General features: G+C 39.6%; 1 protein-coding gene across 3 annotated transcripts in view; it reads right to left on the bottom strand.

Moving 5' to 3' along the window:
• LOC127433509 (sorting nexin-30-like) overlaps positions 1-18,687 on the bottom strand; it is a 49,059-nt gene that overhangs the window by 7,225 nt on the left and 23,147 nt on the right. For all 3 annotated transcript variants that reach the window (XM_051685478.1, XM_051685480.1, XM_051685479.1), the window contains 4 exons: positions 12,820-12,930; positions 12,253-12,411; positions 8,625-8,814; positions 7,826-8,025 (listed from right to left, as the gene is read on the bottom strand). In XM_051685478.1, the coding sequence (XP_051541438.1) occupies positions 7,826-8,025; positions 8,625-8,814; positions 12,253-12,411; positions 12,820-12,930 (660 nt within the window). The remainder of the gene's footprint in view (positions 1-7,825; positions 8,026-8,624; positions 8,815-12,252; positions 12,412-12,819; positions 12,931-18,687) is intronic.

An 18,687-nucleotide genomic window follows, 5' to 3' on the forward strand; every position in this document is an offset into this window, starting at 1 on the left:
TTCAAAATCCAGACATACTGTACATGAGCAAAAACATTACGACCACTCACAGGTGAAGCGAATAACGCTGATCATCTCCTAACAAGGCCACATGTCAAGGTCTGGGTAGATTAGATGGAAAGCAAACAATCAGTTCTCGTAGACAACGTGTTGCATGCAAGAGAAATGGGCAGGAGTAAAGACCTGAGTGACTTTGACAAGGGCCAAATTGTTATGGCCAGACGACTGGTTCAGAGCATCTGAAATGGCAAGGCTTGTTGGGTGCTCCCGGTCAGCAGTGGAGAGTACCTACCGACAGTGGTCCGAGGATGGACAAACCACAAACTGGCAACACGGTGTTGGGTGCCCAAGGCTCATCGATGCGTGAGGGCAAGGAAGGCTATCCCGTCTGGTCCGAACCTGCAGAAGGTCTACTGTGGCACAAGTCACAGAAAACTTTAATGATGGTTACGGGAGGAATGTGTCACAATACACAGTGCATTGCACCCTGCTGCGTATGGGGCTGTGTAGCCGCAGACCGGTCAGAATGGTCATGATGACCCCTGTCCACCATCAAAAGCGCCTACAATGGGCACGCGAGCGTCAGAACTGGACCTTCGAGCAGTGGAAGAAGGTCACCTGGTCCGATGAGTCACGTTTTCTTTTACATCACTTGGACGGCAGTGGGAAGTGATGGTACCAGGATGCACTGTGGGAAGACGACAAGCCGGTGGAGGGAGTTTGATGCTCTGGGCAATGTTCTGCTGGGAAACTCTGGGTCCAGCCATTAATGTGGATGTTAATTTGACACTTGCCACCTACCTAAACATTGTTGCAGACCAGGTACACTCCTTCATTGCAAGTGTATTCATTGATGGAAGTGAACTCTTTCAGCAGTATAATGCGCCCTGCCACACTGCACACATTTTTCGGGAATGGTTTGAGGAATATAATGAAGAGTTCAAGGTGTTGCCCTGGCCTCTAAATTCCCCAGATCTCAATCCGATTGACCATCTGTGGGATGTGCTGGACCAACAAGTTGAATCCACAATGGCTCCACTTTGCAACAGGATTTGAAGGATCTGCTGCTAATGTCTTGGTGCCAGATACCACAGGACACCTTCAGGGTTCTTGAAGAGTCCATGCCTCATGGGTCGGTGCTGTTTTGGCAGCATGTGGAGGACCAACAGCATATTAGGTAGGTGGTCATAATATTTTGGCTTACCAGTGTATACAACAGGAGGACTATAAATAATTTGACAATCATTTTGGAGAAGTAAAAAGTCTTTTTTTAGCACAGGTGTCCACCCGTCTCTATAAACCTGCTGATTATCTAGATATGACACAAAAAGGCTGTGAGGAAGAGACTTTATCTGTTAAGATTGAGTAAGACCATTTCCTTAAAATTGCACATTGGACAGAAAGAGAGAAAGAGTGAGAGAGAAACTTGCCATTTCATTTCGGTTATCATATCAGTACACCCCTAATAGTGAAGTACCAAGAATTTACTTAATCACTTAAATTACTTAAAGGCCCTTAAACATTAAACACTAATTTTTCTGCACAATTTAAAGCTGTGATGATGATGATTTTAAATAGAAACAATGGATTCCTATGGAGCCTTTCATACCGGGAGCAAGCATTCACACCCCAACAATGCAAAATGTTTTTTTTTTACGTTGAGTATCGATTCTTTTTCACTCTGTGATGAAATGCCCTGACTAAACAAATTGAGCTTTTTCTCACTGAGAGAGATGGCATGGAAAAAAGAAAATGGACAGAGTTTGGAAAGAAAGAGTGAAGAAAAAAGGTGTTAAAACAGACTGGCTCCATACAATCCCATTATTGAAATTTCTCATGGTTACGTTTGTATTCACAATTTTGTGGTCATGATCTTAGTTTGGTAATATTCGGCACGTCGCTATTAGAGGTTCACTGATTAGGAAATTTGAGGCCGATATGATAAACAATATTTGGTCACACTTTATATTAGGTGTCTTTAACTACTATGTACTAGCATTAAAATATATACAATACAATGTAATTAAGGGGTAAAAACATGTTGTTTTGCTAAATTCTCACAAGATTCACATTTGCTACTACAGAGGTTGAGGTACATGTAGGTTAAGGAGTAGGGTTAGGGTCTAGGGTAGGGTTGGGTTTAGAGTAAGAGGTAAGGTTAACCGTAGGGATGGGTGATATATCGAATATTAACGATATAATCGGGATAATTTAGCTGATTATGTAAAATTGACCAATATCGTGAATATCGCAATGATTTTAATGTGCTTTAATTCAGCCATTAAGTTTCATAAAGAGCGCATCAGTAGACTAATTTCACGATCCTTCAGGGGTGCACATTTAATCAAAATAACATAAAAATGGCGATTTGGTCATATGTGGTTATTAATCCACAAAAGGCTGTGATTTAAAGACAGATAAACATGGTCTGTGTGTGATTCAGAACAAAGCGCTGACGTGCTGAACTGTGTGCACGTGCATGGCGGTGCTTTCAGATCAGTTCACATGCATTGTGAAATTTAAAGTAATGCAGGATCAAGCATTTGCGCAATTCCTGGGGCATGGGTAGCTCAGTGGTAAAAGACTCTGGCTACCACCCCTGGAGTTCGCTAGTTCAAATCCCAGGGCGTGCTGAGTGACTCCAGCCAGGTCTCCTAAGCAACCAAATTGGCCCGGTTGCTAGGGAGGGTAGAGTCACATGGGCTAACCTCCTCGTGATCACTATAATGTGGTTCGTTCTTGGCCATTTCTTTTTACAATTCGAAAGCCGCGTAAACAAATGATACTGCTATCGCTGTTGCTAACTTTAAAACTAGTGGGTTGATGTCCCGTGTCGCAAATCCAGTGACGCTGGTAGTGACGATTCTCTCTGACCAATCAGTGATCTGCAGGGTTTTGACGTCACATTTAGTATCGGCTCGGCTCGCTTGGAACCTCGACCGAGGTGGTACTAAAAAAAGTACCAGGTACTATCCACAGTGGAAAACCCCCAAAAAGCGAGCAGAGTCGAGCCATACCGTGCTGTGGAAAGGCCCGATTAGTTTAAGGACCATCCATCGAAATGTATATGCTGTGTGCACAGCTACTAAAGAAAAATTGATGCGATGTAATATCAGGGTTTACATGATACATTCCTGATATTCAACAGGCTATTTTGATCAATCATCTAATCTAAAGCATTGCCATCACAACTGCATTATGTCCCGCATATTTGTCCAGCAACTTTTAACAACCAACTGAACTTGATTGTCATCTCAAATTAATTTTAGCGTCATAATGCAATTTACATTTTCTGAAGAAGCTCAGCAAATGTGATCCGAGGTAAAGAGGGTTAGATTTAAAATATTTAAAATGTTGGGCAAACAGTTCTGATAGTTTACAGTCTTGAAAAAGTGTAGAACATTCAGCCGACTTTTTTCCATCTACAGAACAGGGTAAAGCTAATTTAAATTTGTGTAAAGAAAAGGCATATATAGGTAATTATTTTATTTAATGCTTTATTCATTTGGTAATTGATTTAATTTAATACAGGGAATTTTGCCAGCATTTTTTCAAAAGTAAGCTAAACAATAATTTTATAGAATTGGGCTGTTAGTGTTCTCCTAGTATTGTGTATTTATTTTTAATTTAAGACATCTTTGTGCATAGAAATTATATGTTTTTTGTATTGTGGGCTCTTTCCATGACTGCTGTCTATTATTGTGAATGGTGTGGGAAAGCAACTTTAATAAATAAACAGATGGATTAACCGCAAACAGTGGTTATTGATTTGTTCTCCATGTACTTGTTGATGACAGGGACATGATACGAGATATTTGTGTTGGCACTCCTGGAAGTGTCATGTTTGCAGCATCAGATCTTTGCTATGCCGTTAAGATCAATCCATAATCACGCACAATAAATTGGCTTTCAAGGATGTATACCATTGTCATGATTCACACAGGTTAATGATTGGTGTAAATTCTGTCATGTGACACTATATTTTTTAATTAATGCCAATTTTCTCAACAAAAAGTGTTTTCAAACCAGTTTTTCATGACATCTGAAGTATCGACATAGAGTTTATGCGCTAGAGTTAAACGGAAAAATATAACGTTGACACTTGTGAAATTGTAGAGATAATTTGCGTTTCCATCAGCTTTATTTTGATGCGCTAAAACTTTTTTCGAAAAAAATCCTTGGAAGGAAACGTAGTCAATGACAGTTGCGTTCCCACTGTCACTTCTGGGGCTTCATCGTTCCTCTGGGCTTTGGCCTGCCGATTACCCTTGGGACAAACAAGGCCAACAGGGGATTTAGGTGGGTTTAATGTCAAAGGCGGAGTTTCGCCAAACTTGCCAGGCTGTGTATCCAGTGCACAACAGTACAGGTATGGGGTAAAAAATAAATTAAAAAAATGCGGGCTCAGTACAAATCTGTTAAAATGCACAATGGACTAAGTGGTGCCCAAAGAATTACTTTCCGAAGCTTTGTGAACTTTCATAGACAGTGTGCTGGGACATCATCCTGTTTTTAGTGGAGAGACCACTAAGGACATCAAATTCTGACTCTACCATCTGTGTACCTCAGCAAAAATTGAGATTCATCTGACCAGACTATGTTTTTCCAGTCTTCAACTGTCCAGTTTTGGTGAGCCTGTGCCCACTACAGCCCCAGCTTTCTGTTCTTGACTGACAGTAGTGGAACCCGATTTCTGCTGTTGTAGCCCATCCCTTTCAAGGTTTGATGTGTTGTTCATTCTGAGGTGTTATTCTGCTCACTACAATTGTACAGAGTGATTATCTGAGTTACCATAGCCTTTCTTTCAGCTTGAACCAATCTGGCCGCTCACTGGATGTTTTTTGTTTTTTGGCACCATTCTGAGTAAACTCTAGAGGCTGTTATGCGTGAAAATCCCAGGAGATCAGCAGTTACAGAAATACTCAAACAAGCCCGTCTGGCACCAACAATCATGTCATGGTCGAAATCACTGAGATCAAATTTTTTCCACATTCTGATGGTTGATGTGAACATTAACTGAAGCTCCTGACCCGTATCTGAATGATTTTATGCATTGCACTGCTGCCACACGATTGGCTGATTAGATAATCGCATGAATATGTAGGTGTACAGGTGTTCCTAATAAAGTGCTCAGTGATTAACTACAGATGTAATTAAATGCAGGTACTTTAAATGTAATTACAATGCAACAAAACATATGTACATAATAAGTACATTGTATCAAATGCCTTATTACAAAGTTGTTAAAGACATCTAATATAATGTGGGTCCCGATATTTTAACACTGATAAATGTTAAAATTTTAAATGTTATGTTTTATCCGATTTAACAGTTTGAAGTCATATGCTGCAGACACAATGCACAATTTATGTTTTGTGATTTTTTTGGTGATATATATTAGAATATACAGAAAACAGATATGAACAATGCAGTTGTCTCTGAGGGTTTAGCATCAAACATGGTGCGTTCAAAAACCAGATACTTTAAAATGCTCCCAATTTCCTTACCATCTTAAGGGTTTTCTTTGTATTATGTAATGCACATCATTAATAATTAAACATTTTAGAGACATCTCAGAGCCTTTATTGCAGGATAAATTCAAAAATATTTTTTTTTTACTTATAACTCATATTTCACATTTTTACTTTACACTCTCTCCAATAAAGATAGGTAATTTTGATGAAATAATAAATTGTTACTGAACATGAACCAATTAATTTTTCCCAATGGTAGTCGTGTTTTCTAGGTAGCTATGTGTAGCAACTGAAGTACTATTACAAGTTAGTACCAAGTACTATTTAGTTAGCTAACGTCAGCAAGCTAGCCTATTCGACAGGCTATTCGATATGTTTGTGTCTATCTAAAAAATATTTTTTAGGTCGAATTTAATTAAAACTATTTTAGGCCACAATTTTAGGATGCTGTATGACATCCGTGTCCGTTGCATGATCCCCTTTAGACATGAGATGATGCATGAATACATACCATGAACCGGAGGGAGTGAACAATACAGTTCTGTTTTTTAGAAAAATTGTTTCACTCCTATTATTCATATGCCCAGAAAACCTTAAACCATTGGAAAATCCAAATTTCACACGTAGTACATGGACATTGGCTTGGTTTTGGGAGAATGTGCTTTCATAAATATTTCAAAACCATTACATTCAATGTGCAATAAGGCATTAAGTAAAAAAGAACAGCCAGGTGTTCAAAAAAGTCCTGCTTACAGTCTGTTTCTAAATGGCATGCGTTATTTTCCAGTAGCTTTGGATGAAGAAACCAATGGTCCCGTCACATTAAAGCTGCACTATGTAAGATTTTTTGGTTAAAAATGAACAAAGTGCCATAATTTTTATTTAGTTTTCTCCCCAATTTGGAATGCCCAATTCCCAATGCGCTCTAAGTCCTCATGGTGGCGTAGTGACTCACCTCAATCCGGGTGGCGGAGGACGAGTCTCAGATGCCTCAGCGTCTGAGACCGTCAATCCGCGCATCTTATCACGTGGCTTGTCGAGCACATTACCACGGAGACATAGTGCGTGTGGAGGCTTCATGCTATTCTCCGCGACATCCACGCACAACTCACCACATGCCCCACCGAGAGCGAGAACCACATTATAGCGACCACGAGGAGGTTACCCCATGTGACTCTACCCTCTCTTGCAACCGGGCCAATTTGGTTGCTTAGGTGACCTGGCTGGAGTCACTCAGCACACCCTGGATTTGAACTCGCGACTCCAGGGGTGGTAGTCAGCGTCTTTAATTATTGATTGAGTACATAAACAATCAGTGTTCAAAACAATGTCTTTACCTTACCCCGATTCACTACGGTAAGCCTACAAAAATTATTTGTATTTTGAGCTGTCGGGTTCGATTTGACGTGAAATCACTGGCTTATGACGTTCATCCTAGCGTCATTACGTCATGTCCGCACACACAGGAAAGAAGTACCGGCTGTCTCATGTTCCGGCTGGAGAAACTAACTACACAGTTCAGCTCAGTTCAGTAAAACTCACACAGTTCAGGACAGCATCGCTGCAGTCTAGATGGATGATGATCTGTTATCTGATTGGCAAAGTTTGTTTACCTGCTGTAATACTTGGATATGTTGTCTGGTAGGGTTGTTGAAGCTTATATTGCTTGTCATTTATGAATTGAACATTACTCGTGTGTTAACCGATTACGATGTATCTACGTTGTCCGGTGAAGTTACTGTGACATGTTTAATATGTATGACTTCTGAAATTGACTTCCTGTAATTGTTATTTTTACGTTTAATAAAGTATATTTTATCCCCATCATTACTGAATCCTCGCTTTATGTTTTAGGTTTACAGTGTTATTGTGTGCATTGCATAGACATGATATTGTAGTAACTAAGGCTGGACAATATAGTATAAAAATAATAAAGTTTTCTATTGTACTCATATCAGCCATATCATGAGTTTAACCTCTTAAATTGAAAATTGTGGTACAATTCAAACATTAATAGTTGATCAAAGCAAGTAATATTTCCGTTTCAAATGTTTCATCGTATAACATAATATCAACATGAAAATAGCACGTTATGACTCCGGCTCCAATCATGATCACAAACAGGCGATGTCCAGTTAAGCTCAAATTGGGAGATTCATCTGCCAGGAGAGCATTGCCAGAACACGACTGACGTACTGCATTCTTCCGCAAATTGCTTGCAATTTTAAGTTTCAACCACAGATGTCGCTTGAGAGCACAAAGTTACGAAGTGCAGCTTTAATGTTAAATCATTTTAAATTTACACTAACAAGGGAAAATGTGACTTAAAGACTCACTTAAGAGCCACTCACCTTCATTGCTTCGATATAGAGGACGTATTCTCTGAGCACAGGCAGGAAGTCCTCGCTCATGTCCTCCGTGAGCTCCTCCAGAGCGCTGGAGCAGTTTGACACGTGTCCTGCCACACCCTCCAGAGGATCATGAAGATCTTCCTCAAAAGACGCCCAGGAAGAGTACACAGGCCCGTATTCCCTTAACTCTGCCAGGTATTCTGAGAAGATCAGGCAAAAGCTGTTATGGTTTATTATAAAGGGAATATATTCTACACTTCGGCTCTGTTCAAAAATGTAGTGAGCAGCAGTTCTGTCTACTGCCTACACAGACAGCATCCTAACTTATATGGAATGCTCTATATTGGCAGCAACTCTGTGCATCAAATAAATAGCGTTCCTCATAGGAAGTGCATGTGAGACTCAACTCTCAATTGATTACAAATGTTTGGCTTTAGCATGTTGCCAAGCAAACAACATGATTAACTGTAATGAACTTAAGTTTATTAGAGTCTAATAAGCATCAATACAAACCACACATACTAGAAAATGGATAAAATAGTCCAAATAGACTGAACTATTTTATCAGTGCTCTTGTGCAATTAAAATGTAATTCTCTAGCTTCGTCTGCCATCTTGGATTCATTTTTTGCATTATTTCTTAGTGGCTTGTCACCAAACGTATTTGCGCCTGTCTGCAGTGTTTTTCAGTTGTTATTCTAAACATAGTCTTTGACCGTTACACCATGTCTCGCTGTATTTGGATGGATGGATGGATGGATTGGATGGATTGGATTGAATGGATTGGATGGATGGATTACCCAATTGCTCTTTGATGATCCTCTGTGCTATCCTGTCTATGGTGCCCAGTTTCTGTGTGAACACCTCCAGGTAGTCACCCATGGCTGCAAACTCTATCGGCCGCCCCCTCAGTTTATAACCACCAGTGACATACTTCACAGATTCCCCCATTTTAGTGAGCAGAGCCAGACCCAGACGCTTATTCAAGTCCTGAAGAGACAAGCATACATCAGTCCTGTCTCACGGCCAAGAAAAAAAAAACAACAACAAAAAAACTGTAAAAACCAACAAAATCTCGCTGACTTACAAACATGCTTTCAATTTTGAAATATATACAGTCAACTTATTGCAAATGTTCATCGCTGTAAAGTCATTCCCAACAGTTTAGGTTTAAACCTGTGAGGTATTATTGGTCCTGTTGCATTTTGTACTATTTGTCAATGACAAAACATTGTATTGTAGAGCTTCTCAACTGGTGGCTCGGGACCCAAAAATGAGTCGCAGGTCTGTTCTGACAGTCGAGGACAGCTAGGAATAAAAAATCCTGAATGCATATAATAAAATGCAACACATAATTGTGCAGTTAGGATAGCTATAAATAAAATGGCAAATCAAGAAAACAAAAAATATATTTTTAAATCTTTTAATCATATCATAGCTTTTTTCCAATCAAACTCTAACAATATCTTGACGGAAATTAATCTGTCATTCGGTTGAAGTTTGCCAAATAAGGCAGATGTTAACTTTGACAGGTTGCTTGACATGCCCTCATCATCGAATGGTAATAGAAAATGTAAACCTGACTACATAATACAGGTTCATGGGTAAATCACCCTTCACCTGTTGTTCATGTATTTATAAAATTATTGATTTCCCCATTGATATTAATTGTAGGACTGGGTAAAAATATTGATTTTACAATGCATAACCATCTTCATTTGAACGATCTCGATATACAGTGCATCCGGAAAGTATTCACAGCGCTTCACTTTTTCCACATTTTGTTATGTTACAGCCTTATTCCAAAATTGATTAAATTCATTATTTTCCTCAAATTCTACAAACAATACCCCATAATGACAACATGAAAGAAGTTTGTTTGAAATCTTTGCAAATTTATTAAAAATAAAAAATGAAAAAAATCACATGTACATAAGTATTCACAGCCTTTGCCATGACACTCAAAATTGAGCTCAGGTGCATCCTGTTTCCACTGATCATCCTTGAGATGTTTCTACAACTTGATTGGAGTCCACCTGTGGTAAATTCAGTTGATTGGACATGATTTGGAAAGGCACACACCTGTCTATATAAGGTCCCACAGTTAACAGTGCATGTCAGAGCACAAACCAAGCCATGAAGTCCAAGGAATTGTCTGTAGAGCACCGAGACAGGATTGTATCGAGGCACAGATCTGGGGAAGGGTACAGAAAAATTTCTGCAGCATTGAAGGTCCCAATGAGCACAGTGGCCACCATCATCAGTAAATGGAAGAAGTTTGGAACCACCAGGACTCTTCCTAGAGCTGGCCGCCTGGCCAAACTGAGCGATCGGGGGAGAAGGGCCTTAGTCAGGGAGGTGACCAAGAACCCGATGGTCACTCTGACAGAGCTCCAGCATTTCTCTGTGGAGAGAGGAGAACCTTCCAGAAGAACAACCATCTCTGCAGCACTCCACCAATCAGGCCTGTATGGTAGAGTGGCCGGACGGAAGCCACTCCTCAGTAAAAGGCACATGACAGCCCGCCTGGAGTTTGCCAAAAGGCACCTGAAGGACTCTCAGACCATGAGAAACAAAGATTGAACTCTTTGGCCTGAATGGCAAGCGTCATGTGTGGAGGAAACCAGGCACTGCTCATCACCTGGCCAATACCATCCCTACAGTGAAGCATGGTGGTGGCAGCATCATGCTGTGGGGATGTTTTTCAGCGGCAGGAACTGGGAGACTAGTCAGCATCAAGGGAAAGATGAATGCAGCAATGTACAGAGACATCCTTGATGAAAACCTGCTCCAGAGCGCTCTGGACCTCAGACTGGGGCGAAGGTTCATCTTCCAACAGGACAAGGACCCTAAGCACACAGCCAAGATAACGAAGGAGTGGCTCCGGGACAACTCTGTGAATGTCCTTGAGTGGCCCAGCCAGAGCCCAGACTTGAACCCGATTGACCATCTCTGGAGAGATCTGAAAATGGCTGTGCACCGACGCTCCCCATCCAACCTGATGGAGCTTGAGAGGTCCTGCAAAGAAGAATGGGAAAAACTGCCCAAAAATAGGTGTGCCAAGCTTGTAGCATCATACTCAAAAAGACTTGAGGCTGTAATTGGTGCCAAAGGTGCTTCAACAAAGTATTGAGCAAAGGCTGTGAATACTTATGTACATGTGATTTTTTTCATTCTTTATTTTTAATAAATTTGCAAAGATTTCAAACAAACTTCTTTCACATTGTCATTATGGGGTATTGTTTGTAGAATGTTGAGGAAAATAATGAATTTAATCCATTTTGGAATAAGGCTGTAACATAACAAATTGTGGAAAAAGTGAAGCGCTGTGAATACTTTCCGGATGCACTGTAGATTCAAGTTGATAATCAAAACAACAAAAAAGAAACATGTAATTATAATAACATATAGCCTAAATGTGGAAAAGAAGCCATTCAACTCCAGTCTCGTTAATATGGGCTCAACTGACAATTTTCTGTGAGACAGTCACTGAACTGCCGCTATTCTTAAAGAGAAAGTACCATTTCAGCACTTGTTCTACAGATCACGGTAAATATTTGTTAACAGAGAATTTCTTTCGTATGGAAGCAAAATGGACATTATAACTGAAATATACCCAAATGAATTGGAATCAAATCAAATTGAGTGAAATGGAATCGAGAGCTTTTGAATCGAAGTGGGAAATCTGTATCAATACCCAGCTTTAATTAATTATGTTGCACATTGCTGGGCCTATGCAGTTTATGGTTATATTAATACATTTCAATGTTGATGTTTGGACAATTTTGTAACTTTTGGACATTTTCGTAACTTCCTTCTTATTAATGTAATTATCTAATCAGTCAATCATGTGGCAGCAGTGTAAGGCAAGAAATGCAGATACGGGTCAGGAGCTTCAGTTAATGTTCACATCAACCATCTGTATAGGGAAAAAATGTGACCTCAGTTATTTCGACTGTTGAATGATTGTTGGTGCCAGATGGGCTGGTTTGAGTATTTCTGTAACTGCTGATCTCCTGGGATTTTTACAAACAACAGTCTCTAGAATTTACTCCGGATGGTGCCAAAAACAAAAAATATCCAGTGAGCAACAGTTCTGTGGACGGAAACACCTTGTTGATGAGAGAGGTCAACAGAGAATGGCCAGACTGGTTCGAGCTGACAGAAAGACTACGGTAACTCAGATAACCACTCTGTACAATTATAGTGAGCAGAACAGCATCTCAGAATGCACAACACTTCGAACCTTGAGGTGAATGGGCTACAACAGCAGAAGACCACATCGGGCACTTTATTAGGACCATAGTGTTCCAAACAAGTGCTATTTGTTCAATGCTTGTCCACAAAGGTGGCTGGTATACCTTTAAAACTACCTTTATATTTATAATAATGGTGTTTAAAGCTGAGTAAATACACTGAAGTACTGACCTTCGCTGAGAGAAAGGCATTAAAGTGTTCGTTGAAAGAGAGGACCGGGTGGTCTGCTACACGTTTGAGGAACTTATCAAGTGCCTTCTTCCTGGTCTCCACAAACTCCTCTGAAAACCGATCCACCACTCCCTTCATCACAAACTTCTCAGGCAAGGGCTTCAGAGAAACAACCACAAATGCAAAGAGTCCATCACCTGACATAAAACATGACTGTCTTCAAAAGCCATCAGGTCATAATATTCGACAGGATTTACAGAGTTCTTAATTGCATGGATATACAGAACAATCTGCACAGGTAATAAATATACAGTAACATTTCATGTCAAAACGAATCTATTTAAATGTATTATTGGCACCTACTTTATTTTAGACTATTTTTGGTGTTGAAGTTCTATATTAAAGGCTTCAGTACAAAAATCCCATAATTAAGGACATTACTGATGAGAACTGTGAAATTCAATGTAAAGTGGCATTGAAAGCAGAAATGTATCAAAGCAAATAGTGTCACTGCAGCAACAGCTGTGTTTTTGAGAGCAGTGTTATAATGTGTCTTCCTCTACCTACTGGAATAAGGTGGGTGGGTTGACTCTCTTCTAATTTGTTCCTCAGCCAGTCAAAGTCTTGGTAGCGCCGTCTTACCGAGTACTCGGGCAGGTCAAACTCTGTTCTGGTGGTCTGTTGGTTGCACACAAGAAGAAACAGGTGAATAACTCGTGAATTTCTATTGTAACACTCAGTGTTTCATCACAGTCAAGTCATTTTTTATTTGTATAACACTTTTTCACAATACACATTGTTTCAAAGCAGCTGTAATGTCTTAAACAGACACTAAAAACGGTTCAATGAGCGAAAATGAAAACCGAAAACAAACTACATTTTCAGTAGAACGTAACCGAAAACCAGAACAAAGTGATTTTCAATTGTTCCAGAGTGAAAACGTTATTTTAAAATGTTGGAAACTGTTTATAACTGGTAAATTTTGTTCTGATCATTTTTGCATGAAACTAAATCACTCACTTTGGGGGGGGGGCGGCAAGTAGCTTATTTTGATCTTGTTTTTCCAGACAAGATTGCTTGCTTCTCTTGTGAGATCTGGCAATGCTGCAATTTGTATTTCACCCACCACTTAGCGCAGAGTCTGTTATTTTAAAAAGAACGTTATTAACCTTTCTTTTATTTTGTTCGAACCGGTAACCATTTAGAAAGGAGGCTGCAGAACGTTTGAAAAACATTTAGTTTTTACTCCTTGGTCTTAAAGGAATAGTTCACCTAAAACTGAACATTCTCTCATTATTTACTAACCCTCATGCCTTCCCAGAGATGTGTATAACTTTTTTCTTCTGCAGAACACAAAGTTTTTTTAGAAGAATATCTCAACTATGTAGGTCCATACAATGCAAGTGAATGGTGACCAAAACGGTCTTCTGAAGCAATCCGATCGGTTTTGGGTGAGAATAGACTGAAGTTTAACTTTTTTTCACTATAAATCTTGATATCTGCAGTCTCCTTGGCAATCATGATTTCAAGCTTGATTACACTTACTAGCATCATCTAGCGCTAGGACACTTGGAAGTATAATCGAGCTTGAAATCATGACCATGGATAGAGACTGCAATGGAAAGATGTACACTGAAAAATTAGTTACTATTTGGTCTGTTCTCACCCAAAACCTATTATATTTCTTCAAAAGACATGGATTAAACCACTGGAGTCTTTTGGATTACTTTTATCCTGCCTTTATGTGCTTTTTGGAGCTTCAAAAATGTGTTCACCATTCACTTGCATTGTATGGACCTACAGAGAGCAGAGATATTCTTTTAAAAATCTTTGTTTGTGTTCTGCAAAAGAATAAAGTGAGTAAATGATGAGAGAATTTTCATTTTTGGTTGAACTGTTCGTTTAATTCAACAGAGTCGCTAAACACAAACACCTCTAATTCTTTGTTTTCACCAAAGTTTACGAATCTCCTCTTAAAGTACTGTGGCGTATCACTGTTTTTTCAAAATACGCAAAAAAACAGCAATGACTTTACAAAGAGCTAATAGGCAATGCAGGTCACAGTGTTTTGTCTTCATGTGGTTTATGGCTGTTTTAATTAACACGTCTAAATGATGCAGAATCTGCCAACAACAGAGTCCGCAAACAACTGACATAAGAGCTACACAACAGCATTTAAAGACTGAGGCTCAGTAAAACTGATGTGATGACATTAGGGCCGTCACAACAACAAAAACTGAGCAGTTGACGGGACAGGGCTGGGCGATATATCAAATATTTGCCAAATATTCACGATGGTTTTGCTGCCGATATAAAATTAGGCACCATGATGAATATTGCTGTAATTACACTGCACTTTTTATTTGTTTCCTAAACAGCCCGTCATTAGACTAGTTTCACGATTACTCCTTGAGTAATGAGAGCGCTTTTAATAGCGTAGCATAAATGGTCTTCGAGTTGGCAATTAATTTCTATGAATCAGTTCAAACTGTCACCACCACTTTAATGAATCAAAACTCTGATTTAACAATTTGTTTACTACATCATTCAAAAATGTTCACACAATCCCCGTGTGACATTTTTCATGTATTGAAATCCCTGCATTCAGAACTGCACTCTATCCAGCTGTGTTTGAACGCAAGAATGCGTCTTCATCTGGTGCTGTCGCTGGGGTCATGCTAGTCTCATTGACCGGTCACAGTCCGTGCTCTAATGTCTGATGCGCATACCACACAAAACTGGAAAACGCTTTCTGAAGTTAATCAGACCTTATCTGATTGGCTGGTTTGATGGAACTTCTGAGAGTAGAAGCACACAGGACTTTTCATTAGTCCAATAGGTTCAATAGCCGCGTTTCCACTATCGGACCAAATGAGGGCGTGCTAGTGCGTGCCAGGGCCAGTTGTGTTCCCACTGTCACTTCCAGGGCTTCATCATGCCTCCTCTGGGCTTTCTCGGGGCCAGTGGCCAATGGCCCGCCAATTACCCTTGGGCCAAACAAGGCCAACTGGGGATTGAGGCAGGGTCAAAAGCGGAGTTTAGCTGAGTCAGGTCAGAGGGTCAGCACCAAGACCCCATACTTGGCTCCAGCGCTAACGGTACAGGTTCGGGAAAAATTAAAAATTGCGGGTACAGTACAAACCCGTTAAAATCCACAATGGACAAAGCGGTGCCCAAAGAAAGAAAGAAATTTCCATTGTTCGAGATCATGGACAGTGTGCTGGGACATCGTCCCGCTGGTAGTAAAGAGACCACTCGGGACACCATGGCAGTTACAGTCGGTGAACTGTCAACGCTAACTTATCTTACTAGCTAGCTAATGTTTACATTTGATATAAACTCGATATTCTAGATAATTAGATAACATGATACCACAGCTTGAGCTTCCCTCTTGCTTGTGAAATGGGCGGGGTGTGTGGCACCAGGGCAGCATTTTAAGGGTAGGTTTTAGGGCAACGCTGCGTGGCTATTGGCCAGATGGTGGGAATGTAGATCGCTTTTGGTTTCGCAGCTCAAGGTCTGAGGCTATTGGCCCCATCTGGCCAGTTGACAGCCCTGGCTCACACTGGTTCGATAGTGGAAAAGCAGCTACTGAGCGCTTTTGAGGATGAAATAATTACCAGATGTGCTCAAGTTTGCCAGGTTAGAGATATCAAATCTTTTAAAGCTATTCAGAGTTTTGTTTGAGGCACGTTGCAGAAAGTAAAGCAGAAATCCACAAGCATTACTGGATATTCGGTTTGTTTACGAAGTTATGTCTGTGGAATTCTTTGTGATGAGGTTTTCTGTGCAATCACTCGCAGAGATTGCCGTGCCATAATATAAATTATTTCTTTCCCCATATCGGCCTTTATTTCAATTCAATTTTTCATTTATTTCATTACAAAATTGAAATTTTATTTAAAAATTTTTTTTTTTTTAAATGGATGACTTGGACCGAATAATAAAGAAAAGCAGCCAATAAGTGCCCAGCATAGATGGGAACTCCTTCAATACTGTTTTAAAATCATTCCAGTGTGATACCTCAAGAAGTTGGTTGAGAAAATGTCAAGAGTACATTTCTACAAATTATAAGCAAAGGGTGACTACTTTGAAGATGCTAAAATTTAACGTATTTTGGATTTATTTTTGATTGTTTTAGTCACAACATAATTCCCATAATTCCATTTCTGTTATTCCATAGTTTTGATGACTTTACTATTATTCTAAAATGTGAAGAAAAAAATAATAAAGAATGAGTAAGAGACCCCAAACTTTTGAAAAGCAGTGTGTGTGTGTATATATATATATATATATATACATACATACATACATACACACACACACACACACATACAGAATCAACTTTAACCACCATTATTCCAGTCCAGTAGAAACTATGCAAAATCTTAAACTGAATAAGGCATATCCTTGCATCCCTAGACATGGATTAAACATATTCTTTCCCACTCCCCATCCTCCAATACCAAGTTCAAATCTCTTTCCCATAACCTCTTAAGAGCGGTTAAGACCCCATCACCCAGATTCTTAATCAAAAAGGAGTAATACACTGATGCTGCATGCCCCTTTACAAAGGCTGTGAGCACCATACAGAGAGTGTCTGCAGCTTTAGGGGGCTGTGTACTGCCACCAAAAATAGTACGAATTAAATGGCGCAACTGTAAATACCTGAAAAATTGAGACCTAGAAATCCCATATTGCTCTGTTGTATTTTCAAATAATCTCAAAGCTCCGTTTCATAAAGGTCACCAAGTGTAGCAACACCCCTCTCAATCCATTCTTTCCAGCAAAAGGGGGACTTGTTAATACACAATTTGGGGTCCAGCCATATGTTTGAGGAAACATTTAGGTAAATATAAAAATTGAACAAACAAGGAACCTTTGTCCATACTTTATGTATGTGTGAAATAATGGGATGCATTTTTACTTCTCCAGGCAGTTTGATAGAAAGACTTTGCAATGGCGAGATTGTGGCAAGGAATGTTTGTTCAATATAGTACCAGGGAGGGGCTCTCTCAGGTGGAAGAGACCAATGGGCCAAGTGTCTAAGATTAAAAGCATAGTAATAAAACAAAATTTTGGGGAGGCCTAAACCTCCTTTGTCAATTGGTCTATGTTACTTCCTGAAATGCAACCGAGGTCGTTTACCATTCCAAATAAAGGACTTAGATATTCTATCAATTTTTTAAATAAGAAAGAGGATCTTTCAGTAGATAGACTGTAGTAGAGAACTGAATTTTGGGATACAATTAATTTTTATAACATTGACCTTCCCAGCCATAGACCAATGTAGTTAAACCCCCCTATCCACATCACATGAGAACCTTTTCATTGATGGGTCAAAATGAACTCAATCTCTCAAATTTGCTGGAAATAAAATGCCTAAATACTTAATGCCTTGCTTGGGCCATTGAAAGGCACCAGGTTGGAAAGCCGTGGCAGGGCAATATGCTGTCAGAGCAAGAGCTTCCGATTAAGACCAATTCACCCTGTATCCTCAAAATTTGGAGAAGGAATTCATAATTTTATGGAGGATAGGCATAGATCTACTAAGGTCGGAGACAAATAATAATATATCATCTGCGTAGAGTAAAAGTTTATCACCACACCTCCTGCTACAATACCAGGAAAATCATCCTCTTTTCTTATTGCGGCTGCTAATGGTTCCTGGGCAAGACAGAACAATAAATGGGAGAGAGGACAGCCTTGCCAGGTTCCCCTACCAAGAGAAAAATAATCTGAAATGAATCCATTTGTTTGCACTGCTGTTAACAGTTGTTTATAAAGTAACTTAATCCACCCAATAAAAGTGTTCCCAAACCCGTAAATTTCCAAAATCTTTAAAGGTAGTCCCATTCCACCTTATCTAACACCTTCTCGGCGTCAACTGAGATGGCAGCAATCAGGGTCTGATCATTCGCTACTGGCCCCATAATATTTATAAAACATCTAATATTATCAGAAGAACTATGACCATGAATAAACCCCACTTGATCTATATGTATATGTAATTACTAATTACTTAATCGATTAGCCAGAATTTTAGACAATATTTTTTACATCTAACTGGATCAGGGAAATTTTACTTTTACATTAATTTGGGTCCTTAACTTTTTTTAAGAATGAGACTGATCAGGGCTTGCGTCATGGTTGGCGGTAGTTCACTTTTCTTTAATGACTCTGTGTAAACTTTCAACAGAAGTGGAGCCAGTTCTGTGACATAAGATATAAAAAAATTCTGCGGCAAAACCATCTGGCCCCGGTGACTTACCTGTTGGCAAGGCTTTAATTACCTCAACAAGCTGCTCCAAAGAAATATCTGAGTCAAGAGAGTTTTTTTGATCACTCGTCAATTTAGGAAGTTCTACTGGATCTACGAAGTTGCTAATATCCTTATCAGGAGACGAAGATGTGGAGCTATAAAGATTGAAATAG

The sequence above is a fragment of the Myxocyprinus asiaticus genome, chromosome 43, assembly GCF_019703515.2.
Source record: "Myxocyprinus asiaticus isolate MX2 ecotype Aquarium Trade chromosome 43, UBuf_Myxa_2, whole genome shotgun sequence".
NCBI classification, from domain to species: Eukaryota; Metazoa; Chordata; class Actinopteri; order Cypriniformes; family Catostomidae; genus Myxocyprinus; species Myxocyprinus asiaticus.